This window comes from Mirounga leonina, unplaced genomic scaffold (genome assembly GCF_011800145.1).
Source record: "Mirounga leonina isolate KUSES-001 unplaced genomic scaffold, KU_Mleo_1.0 Mir_93, whole genome shotgun sequence".
In the NCBI taxonomy this organism is placed as follows: Eukaryota; Metazoa; Chordata; class Mammalia; order Carnivora; family Phocidae; genus Mirounga; species Mirounga leonina.
The window spans coordinates 19,509,361-19,520,236 of NW_023270854.1; the positions used below are offsets into that span (position 1 = coordinate 19,509,361).

Below are 10,876 nucleotides of genomic sequence, written 5' to 3' on the forward strand. Positions count from 1 at the left end.
GAGTGACTACAGATAGAGGAGAATGCCCAGTAGACATGCTTCTACCTTAGAAATAAGTGGATACACGAGGGTCACGCTTTAAAATGTACTATGATCTTGAAAGTTGAAATGCATTGTGATCTTGAAAGTTGAACTGTGGTAATGCTAGAAATTTCTTCAGTGAGCAGCTAACTGCTTTCCATATGTACCATTTTTAAATGCTGATTACTCCTTGAGGATAAGAGAAGCCTAATTTCAGAATATCATTAGGGTATCTATTGAAGTCTTGATGGGTACATATTTAGCGTACTCCCTGGGAATTATATTTTAAGGACATTTTTCTATTAAATCATTGCATATGGAAGAAACTCAATATAATAGCTGATATTTACTTGGGTTCTTAATCAGAACATTGAGGTGTGTGATTTTCATGATTATGATTTTCATTGCAATTAAGTTGATGTTTTGTAGACAGTGAAATTACCATCTACTCCAAAAGATTGCAAAATAGAATTTAACCTCGGAGCCAATGCAGGGAAAACTTGCTTCCACAGGTGCATTTTTGAAACTTCACCAGATAGCATGAAAAAACACGGCAGAAGGATCACAGTTCAGCAGCCTGAATTGTAGAGGCAGCAACTCCACAATTTGCAGAGCGTGTGTTTGTGCCTCGAGTCTTTGGTGGAAGCGTCACCTGGTCTCGCTCTCTCTCTCTTTTTTTTTTTTCGGTAGGCATGCCACCAGGATTGCAGGGCCAGAGCGTCTCCTCTGGCAGTTCTGAGATCAAATCGGACGACGAGGGCGATGAGAACCTGCAAGACACGAAATCTTCCGAGGACAAGAAGTTAGATGACGACAAGAAGGATATCAAATCGATTACTAGGTCAAGATCTAGGTAACAGTATATGATACTGTCGCTTCATTTAATTCCTTTATTGGACTTTGATGAAGTGAACAGAACAGGAAGAAACTATTCAGTTTTTTCCTGGCAGGTAAATCTACAGCTGAAAAGAAAATTAATGGCTTGCTCTAGAGGTACTAAAGTATCATTTAAGATACTGGTCCTCTAGTGAAGCCTAAAATGTCTCTGCACTTATGAATTTGGACCTCGTGCTAATTGCACACTGTGCAGACAATTTGTAACTGATTCAAGTGCAAACGGTTGATTTTTTAAAACTATGCTTATTCTTTGAATTTGGTCAGAAATGATCTTTCCAAAATATTTCTAAAAAGAGATCTTAGCTGTATTGAAAACTCAATTGAGGTATATGCAACTATGACTTTTTTATCTCAAACGTGAGAAAATACTGATTTCCCAGCTTTATCTTAAACATGTGGATATACATAATAATAATAATAATAATACCTGAATTGCTCACTTTTTTCTCCCAGATACTCCCTTCAACAGAAAATACAACTGCAGGAAAATAGCTTCTGGTTGGTTTTCTTAAATATCTGATTTCTTTCAATTAGAATCTATCTCCTGGAATGTTAATCCTAATCTGATGATCAGATGGTTTTGAACACCGTGACACCCATGTTCTTTGCCTCAATTCCCTTGGGTTGTTTTTATTTGTAAGTTAAATAAATTGTGCTGTGACTGCACGTCCCCTTTTAAAAGCTGGCATTCTCAGGGTTAGATCTAATGTCCTTTAGGAATTAAGAACATGCCGCTTTTTTATATTGCCTTTATAATGATTGGAATGGATTTTATTACATGTCCTGCCCGAAGTTCCAAAAGTCCTAAAAGCTCCTTCCCCCTCCACTCCCACCATCCCCACGCAGTTTCCTGACTCGTGGCCACATTGGTGAAATTTTAAGGAGGGGCTTTCACATCCCTTCCATCGTCTCTGTCAGTCCACTCAGTTCTTAGCAATTTAACTAGTGGCCGTGACATGCATATTAATAGGTTCTTGGAAGTTTCAGTACAACATTTTAACCTGCTGCTAAGAACCTTCTTCTTTTAAAAGGTGACTCTTGTGACATTTGCTTATGTCTCTAAGCCTGTAATGTAAGGCAATGCTAGGCAGTTTTCTTTGCATAACCATTCTGCTTATTATTTATGAGTGAATAACCAATTCTAATTAGTTATTAGCCTGAATACCTTTGGAAAACAAGTTCCCACTTTCCGGCCCATGCTGTGAAAGCTGTGGCGACCTGTTCAGTGTTTAAAAATGTTGCCCAAGTTTTAACTTCAGGATGGGCCCAGCAGAGATTTGGTTCTGTTCTCTTTTCACTTCACTTCCTATTTATGTAGTGGGATGTGGATGCGAATTAATAGTAACCGTGGCTTCCTCGCCATCAGCAGAAGTCACGGTGAGAAGGAGGAGGGTTCGGCAGAAGAAGTGAGAAGGATCAGACGGCACAGGAAGAACCTTTTCCCACTGGTTCGGTTCAGTTGTGTGTCCACGAGCACGTATCTGTGGCGGACGGGCCCATCTGGAAGGGAGTTTAATAACTACGGGGAGATGAGCCAAGTCTTAAAGCATCTTTCTTTGGTGTCTTCCTCTTTCCCTCCCTTACAAGTGTTTTTGGCTTATGTACATCATCTGTATTGGCAACATGTACTTGCAACCCAAGAATACCACTCCCATTTTTGATCGATTGGAGTTTCTCGGCTATAATTGGTCCTTATTGCAATTTAGAAGATACCCAGAGATTCTCCCAAGTTGAAGATTCAGAGCCATACTTGTTAAGCCAACATTCGTGTACATTGAATTGACTAGATAACTTACCCCATGTCTTCCTGATCTGAAATGTTGTGATTAACATCTTTATTCTGTGAGCATTTCAGATTCATGGAATTTTCAAGTAGAGCTTAACCTTCATGGTCCTTTAGATCGATGCCTGAACTTCTAGATTAACATCCTTACAGATGGTTACCTCCATATTGTTTCATATAATGAGGAGTCTGTTACTATTCAGTGAAGTTTCCTTCATTTTATATATCTCTTATGATATCATCTCTTTTACCCAAGAAGTTTCTTGCTCATGTTAACTCAGTCTGTACCACTCAGAGTTCTCTGGTCTGTACGGCCTTTCTGAGACAACACATCTCTCATGCCTCTTTTTTTATATGATCACCCATGAAATATTTTAAGCCCTGATGTCATGAAACCTTCTTTATATGACATGCTTTCCAGATGGCCCATCATCCTATTTGCCCTCCATTCAAAAGTTTCTCATCTGTCAGCATGACACCCAGAAACAGACAGAAGTAATCTTGCCTTTCCACATTCTACTGGGTCCAACCATGCCTTTGCTATGAATAATGTAATATTTTGGTTCTCAGGATCAGAGATTAGCTTTTGGACTTCGTTTTTGACTCACAGTGAGATCATGGTCATTTATAAGTAGTAGGTGTTTGGTATTTGTTTTGTTTTGTTTGCTTTGTGTAGTGGATGTCAACTTCCCAACTTGTTTTGGGGATGACAAACATCTGTGATGTGAAAAGCCATGGAGATCATGATGTTTTTATAACCTTTTTATTTAATGCATGGAGAAAATGACTCAGATACATTAAGTGGATCAGCCACGCCTTCAAAGCTCGTTAATGGTGAAACATGGACAAAAGTTCCCAGTCTTCGCTCTCAGGGCTCTGGTGTCTTGAATGCAGGACCTTCTTACTGCTGTTTAGCTGCGTCGTGTTCATTCTGACCTATCCAAATCCTTTTTCAAACACTTGTTTTCCTCAGGTTTCAGATGTGACCATATGAAAGTTAAAAACAACAACAACAACAACAACACACACACACACACACACACACCCTCAGTCTAAAACGCTCTGATCTGTGGTCATGCAGAGTAGCGTAAAGGCTAAGTTGACTGTGGCCTGCTTTGTGGAGTGTAGCCTCATTGATCAAAGCTGTGTTTGCACTTTGCCCCCTGCATCAGCTTGGGCGCGCTCTGGGCCCCAGCTTTAACCTCTCCTGTTTTGTTTGGGTTGAATGTCTGGGAGAAACCGAATGTCTCGTGAATGGATTGTCACCACCATTTTAGCAGTGCCGAGTTCAAGTGGATGTACAATTCTGCCACGGACAACAGCCGGAGATGGACACGTCCCCGCAAAGCTCTGGAAGAAAACAAAACTAATTCAGATACCTTCTTTTCCCCCACACCATTAGAAAATGTTGCATCCCTTCTGTCCCGCAGCAATAATGACGACGAGGACCTGACCCCCGAGCAGAAGGCAGAGCGCGAGAAGGAGCGGAGGATGGCCAACAACGCCCGTGAGCGCCTGCGTGTCCGCGACATCAACGAGGCTTTCAAGGAGCTCGGCCGCATGGTGCAGCTCCACCTCAAGAGCGACAAGCCCCAGACCAAGCTCCTGATCCTCCACCAGGCCGTGGCCGTCATCCTCAGCCTGGAGCAGCAAGTTCGAGGTCAGTACCAGCCCGCCGCCGCCTGCTTGCAGAAGTCGCGGGGGCCGGCGGCCCCGAGTGGGGACGGACTTGCCAGCCTTGCAGGAGCAGAGCAGCGGACCCGGAGCATCGTTGGGAGCGGCCGGGTCGGGTGCAGATCACGTCGGAGTCCGTAAGGCCGCTCCCCTCCCCCCGCGGCCACGTTACGGGATTCTCTTAGAGTCCCACTGCGCTAGGACGTTGCCGTGTGTGCGCACGGACGGCCGTGGCGCGCCCTTCCCCGCGCTGCCTTTCGCTCGGTCGCGTAGAAACTCGGCGCAAGGGGCAGCAGGTGCGCAGGGAAGTGCCTTCCGCCCTCCGCCGGACGCGCGCGCGGCGCTAGCTAAACTCTCTGCTTCCATCTTCCGCAGAGAGGAACCTGAACCCGAAAGCCGCGTGTCTGAAGAGAAGGGAGGAGGAGAAGGTGTCCTCGGAGCCTCCCCCGCTCTCCTTGGCGGGCCCGCACCCTGGAATGGGAGACGCGTCGAACCACATGGGACAGATGTAAAAGGGCAAGTGTGTTCTCAGCCACTTCGGGAACCCTTTCCCTGGCCAGTCCCTCGCAAGGAGCCGGCCAGGAGAGTCCGCTTCCCCCCACATTGAACAGATTTTTTTTCTTCCCCTTGGGGGGAAACGGGCTTAAAAATAAAACATTGACTTCTTCTGTGATGAGCGTATGAAGTAATTCTCCTCTCTCTTTCCCTTCTCAGGTCCAAGCTGCCACATTGCTTCATTAATACAAGAGACCACTTCCTTAACAGCTGTATTATCTTAAACCCACATAAACACTTCTCCTTAACCCCTTTTTTTGTAATATAAGACAAGTCTGAGTAGTTATGAATCGCAGACGCAAGAGGTTTCAGCATTCCCAATTATCAAAAAACCGAAAAACACACAAAAAAAAAAAAGAAAGAAAAAAGTGCAACTTGAGGGGTGACCCTCTAACATATCATTCAGAATGTGCAAAGCGGCGTGTGCAGGCTGAGACGCAGCCCAGAGACTGAATGGCAATCTTTCCACACTGTGGAACAATGCATTTGTGCCTAAACTTCTTTTGGAAAAAAAAATATAATTAATTTGTAAGTCTGAAAAAAAATATTTAATTTAAAAAATTGTAAACTTGCAATAATGAAAAAGTGTACTTCTGAAGAAAACTACATGAACGTTTTTGTTGGTATTCAAGTCAGCTAGTGTTTATAATTACTGGATATTGAATAAGGGAAGCTCGGCTGCCCTAGTAACAAAACCAGCAAACGTCCTGATGACAACGAAGTGATGACATTAGCCATTCCTTAGGGTAGGAGGAACAGATGGATCTTATAGACCTATGACAAATATATATATAAATATATATATAAATATATATTAAAAATTTAGTGACTATGGTAAGCTTTTGTTCATTTGTTTCAGACTTTTTTCTCCTGTAAAAAAATAGTACTGATTAACTTTTTTAAAAGAAAGATTTTACTGTAAATACGGATTTTTTTTTTTTTTTTGGGTCTTATTTCTGTCCCTTTCCCTGGTTTGTTATCGTAACCTGTACTGCCAACTCTGCTTCCGGAGGGGTAGTGCAGGATCAAATGCTGACCCTGATGTTGCTTTTCATTCATAAAATAAGTAGAAAGTTGTTTCTCCAGTCTTTTGGGAACACAGGACTTAAAAGTCACATCATGTGTAGATATTACAAGCAGCATTACCAAGACATGGCAAAAAGAGTTTGTCTGAACTGTAATGTTGCGTTTGTGACCCTATTCTGGGATTTTCAGAGGTACAAGGTTAGAATGCTACAATGTTACCACTGTGCCTTCCAATGTTTATATCATCGGAAACATAACATAATCAAAGTGGCTGTGATTTAACAAAATGATTCAAGTGTTACCTACATGTGTAGCCGAAGTAGTGTGCAGTGAGGCGTTTCTGAATACATGGTCAGATTTTTGGAAAAAAACAAAAACAAAAAAAACAAGTAAAGTTCAAAAACCATCAAATGAGAAAATTGCAAGTAGTGTGACAGAGCTGATTGATTTTTGTTGCTTTCTTGATTTTTTGTTTTCAAAATGGGTTTACTAAGATGTAGATGACTTAACTGCCTCCTCCTTCGTCTGAAAAATGCCAATATTCAATCATCATGCAGCATTATAACAAGCCTTATAAGTCCTAAAGCATTAAGTTGCACTTTCTTGAGGAGGGGTAGTGCAGTATTTCTCTGGCCAGTATGAATGAAGTTTATACTTAACATATTTGATAGAAACATAGATCAAGCTATGGCACAGCAACTCATCAGATAGCTAGCTTTGACGTCTGGGCACAATTGAACCAACTTCCATCGTGAATCTTTATAATGATTGACTTTGGTGTATAGTGCAGTAAAATAGTGCTCCTAGTTAAGTATTTGTCAGCATCCTTTTGTCTCTAACTCGTTTCTATTTTTACAGCCACACAATCTTGGCATGTATTAAGAAAAAAAATCCCTGTTCAAGTAGTTTTTCCACCTATCAGCACTGAGTAAATGCCATAAATCCATCGAAATGGTCTAAATGTTCCATCTGTTCTCCTGTTTTGCCAGTTATATAGTAATGAAATACATTTGTAAATTTTATGCAACAAACGGCAAACGTATCATTATTTTGAAATTGTGTATGTAAAAGTTATATTTTTACATGTAGACTCTTGTTATTATGTGTTTTAATACATTGTATCAGTTTTTGTTGTTTTTTTTTTAAACTGTGTGGTTTAAAAACGTCTCATTTAAATGAAATAGTGAGCTACAAGAATCTGAATTTTATGTTCATTTCCGAAAATGTAAGAACAAATAAGATAGTTACCACGTGGTCATCTTTTACAAACCCATAAACATTTTGATTAGCTGTGTGTGTGTGTTGAAAACTGTAAATATGTTCAGTAGCGATAAAACTAAAATACTTTGATTTGTTGATAAGTTCCTAAAATGTGGAGGTGGATTCAGACCTTAGGAGAATAGCAGAAATCAAACTTCATGAAGTTATTTTGAGGCTTGCCTGTGAAATGTACGAACAAAGGGGCTCAAAGAAGGGCATGGAAGACACTGTTGTATACTCTCCCCTCCTCCCGAACAATGGAAACTATGTGTAACTTGTTCCCTCAGTATGTTGAAGATTTCCTTTTAGTGGTACATTCTGCACTCATTTTGTATAGTCTACCAAGGCGGGTATCCCTAGGAACAATATTATAGAGGAAGCAGGTCTACTCTGATCACATTCAGGATAAGTGTACAGAAGAAAATATGGTGTTTACTCTTTAGGGAACTGGAAACACTCCCTGCATTGATGTACATTTTAAGAATGGCACTTTTGATACGTGTTATCATAAAGGTGCTTCATAGAGCTGATTTAAAGTTTTTCAAACCTGTAAGCAAAGCAAAAAAAAAAAAATTAAATTGTAGTTGATTATTTTTTAAATTGGTGCTTTATATTTTGTTCTCACTCAAACAGTAAAAGCTGCAATTTATTGTTCACCAGCTTTGACGTATTCATTACTCAGTAATGTAATACCTCTAATGTTGAATTCCCTTTGGAAATAAGCGAAAAACTTTCTAATAGCCACCAAAAGCTGCTCACTCCTTTTGCTTGGTGGAGAAACATGATCTGCACCTATACATATTAATTGGGTTGTATCCCCATTAAAAAAAAAAAAAAAGAAGAAGAAGAAAAGAAAGAAAAAAAAAAAAGGTGAAAAGGAATGTGGCCTTTTTAGTGTGTTTTTTCTTGTTGTTGTTTTGTAATTATCAAACCCAGGTAAGATATTGGTATCCTGCGCTGGATTTTCGAATGATACTTAGCAGAAGATAGTTAGGATTAGAGTACTATACGGAATTTCATAAGGGTCCATACTATACCGTATATCTGATGCTACTTGGGCTGGGGATCTGTCGAAGAGACGTGGACTTTAAAAGCAACTTGGAACAGTCAATCCGCCTCCACATTCAAGTAATTTATGAATATGCAGAATAGGGATCTGTTCATCTAGAAACTTTTACCATTTGTCTTCTGTGTAGCTGCAAAGGAACACTAATGTTTATACAACTGTCAGTCCACCCAGTAACACAACTGGTTCTGATTCAGTCTTCCGATTCCTTTTCGTTTTTCGCTTTTTCCTATTTCCTGATTTTTTTTTTTTATTCGTGATCTTCATTTTGATGAGGGGTTGGGGGGGGGGGGGAGGGAGATGAACCAAGACTCGGGGGTTAAGAGGATTTCGTCTTGGATCCAACAGGCAGAATATGATCTGTGTCCAAAAGTGAACTTGAGTCAGGAATGAGACAATTTCAGCATAAACAAGCACAAAAATTTAGTCTGCTGGCTGACTGGAAACAAAAAAAAAAAAAAAAAGGTCAAGATGGAATATGATGAATTCCAACACAATGGGGCACCAAGGCCTTTAGGCCTCTCTTTTTATTTTGCTTTGGTTTTGTTTGTTTTTCTTTAGAGACATGCTCTTTCTCATGGGACTTGAAGTGGACTCATGTGTGCAGTGCGGTTTTGCCATACTCATTTCAAGTATTATAGACATATGTAATGGTGAAAATATATGAACTGTGGCCTTTTTCATTCTTGTTACTTGTGATGCAATTAAGTGAAGATAAGAAAAAAAAAAAGCAGAGATTTACCATGTATCAGTGCCTGGCTTTTTGTTATAAAGCTTTGTTTGTCTAGTGCTCTTTTTGCTATAAAATAGACTGTAGTACACCCTAGTAGGAAAAAAACTAAATTTAAAAATAAAAAATATATTTGGCTTATTTTTCGCAGGAGCAATCCTTTTATACCATGAATATTACAAAAAAAAAATTGTCAGATTCTGAATATTTCTTCTTTGTAGATTTTTGGAATCATTATGAGTAAAAGTTTGTTACTTTATTTTACTATTTAAAAGATGTTATTTTACCATGTGTTACTGAGATGAAACTGTATGGTAGCCTTTTTTTGTTTTTTGTTTTTTGTTTTTATTTTTTGTTTTCGTTTTGTTTTTTTAGTTGTAGGTCGCAGCGGGGAAATTTTTTGCGACTGTACACATAGCTGCAGCATTAAAAACTAAAAAAAAAAAAATTGTTAAAAAAAGAAAAAAAGGGAAAACATTTCAAAAAAAAAAAGATAAAACAGTTACACCTTGTTTTCAATGTGTGGCTGAGTGCCTCGATTTTTTCATGTTTTTGGTGTATTTCTGATTTGTAGAAGTGTCCAAACAGGTTGTGTGCTGGAATTCCTTCAAGACTAAAACAAACCCAGCTTGGTCTAGGCCATTACCTGTTTCCCATCTGTAGTTACTCGATGAAGTCATGTACATGACCGGTCTGTAGCAATAAATGTGCCATTTTTATAAACTGTTTCTGACACTTGTTTCATTTCATTTTGCATTGTCCATATAGCCCTGATTCTCTTCTGTCAGTAGAACCACATCTATATTTCATTTTCCAAGTGTTGGAGGTATTGACGGCTTAACAAACAAAACATACAAAAAAAAAAAAAATTAACAAAAACAAATTGAAAAGCAAAGCACATGATTGACCAAGGAAGAGATGCCCTTAATGAAAATGGAACGGGATGCATGCAAAACAAAAAGAAAACTGTCTAGAGGATTAACTAATTGAAGGAATATAATTAATGTGCGTGTAACACTGAAGCTATGCATTTGAAGAGCTCTGAACTGTGCCAGTGTTTCTGGTTACACTGCGGCTTTGCTAAGTCAGGTCAGCCTTAACCACTCGGATCAGTTGGTCGACTGTTTGGCAGAATCTTCTCAGCTCAATCTTTTCAGTTAAAAATCTAAGATGATTTATTTTGTATCACTTTGTGAAGAGCTGGATATTGTTAACCACAGTTAATCTTACACTGTATTTATACTTTCTCAAACTATATCCACCCCACCACTTCTGGTTGACTCTGTTGACTCGTAATCCAGATGTAAACAACCAGATGTGTGGATTTTTTTTTTCCTAAACTTGTACAAACTGACGCGTGTCACCTATGATGGGAGGGAAAAAAAATGTACAGATTAAAATTATTCAGTGTTATGTACTGTAAGTTAATATTTTTGTAGAATGGACATCAATCTACTTGGCAAGACTTGGAGGCTGTTTCAACATTGCATTGTAGAAATGTAAAGTAATGTATGCAATGGAAAGGAAAGCCTGTGGTAGATGAGCACTCCATAGCAGAATGTTCTAATCGAGTACGTGGTATTTGGGGATGTCTCCATATTGCTCTTGTATTCTTTCTAATGGAGTTTAGTGACTAGTTTACCTGAAGGAAAATGTTATAACGCCATTTGGTTCACATGTGAAGTGCCCTCCATAGCCAAATGTTGGGATTTTTTTTTCTTTTTTGTTGGACTGTTTGCAGATATTTAAATTTTATGAAATTTCCAAAGATTTCAGTTGATAACCCCTTTTTTTTTCTTCCAAATGATTTGAGATGTTCTTATGTTCTTACTGTGTGTTTTAAATATATATAAAAGAGCCACAA

General features: G+C 39.2%; 1 protein-coding gene across 23 annotated transcripts in view; it reads left to right on the forward strand.

The window, feature by feature from the left end:
* TCF4 (transcription factor 4) overlaps nucleotides 1–9,740 on the forward strand; it is a 353,355-nt gene extending 343,615 nt beyond the window's left edge. For 12 of the 23 annotated variants that reach the window (XM_034995781.1, XM_034995785.1, XM_034995783.1 and 9 more), the window contains 4 exons: nucleotides 712–874; nucleotides 4,132–4,361; nucleotides 4,751–4,891; nucleotides 5,090–9,739. In XM_034995781.1, coding sequence (XP_034851672.1) covers nucleotides 712–874; nucleotides 4,132–4,361; nucleotides 4,751–4,887 — 530 coding nt within the window. In that variant the 3' untranslated portion in view covers nucleotides 4,888–4,891; nucleotides 5,090–9,739. Of the gene's footprint in view, nucleotides 1–711; nucleotides 875–4,131; nucleotides 4,362–4,750; nucleotides 4,892–5,089 lie in introns of all 23 variants that reach the window. The other 11 variants (XM_034995786.1, XM_034995778.1, XM_034995776.1 and 8 more) reach the window with 3 other exon arrangements.
* Nucleotides 9,741–10,876: the final 1,136 nt, after the last annotated feature.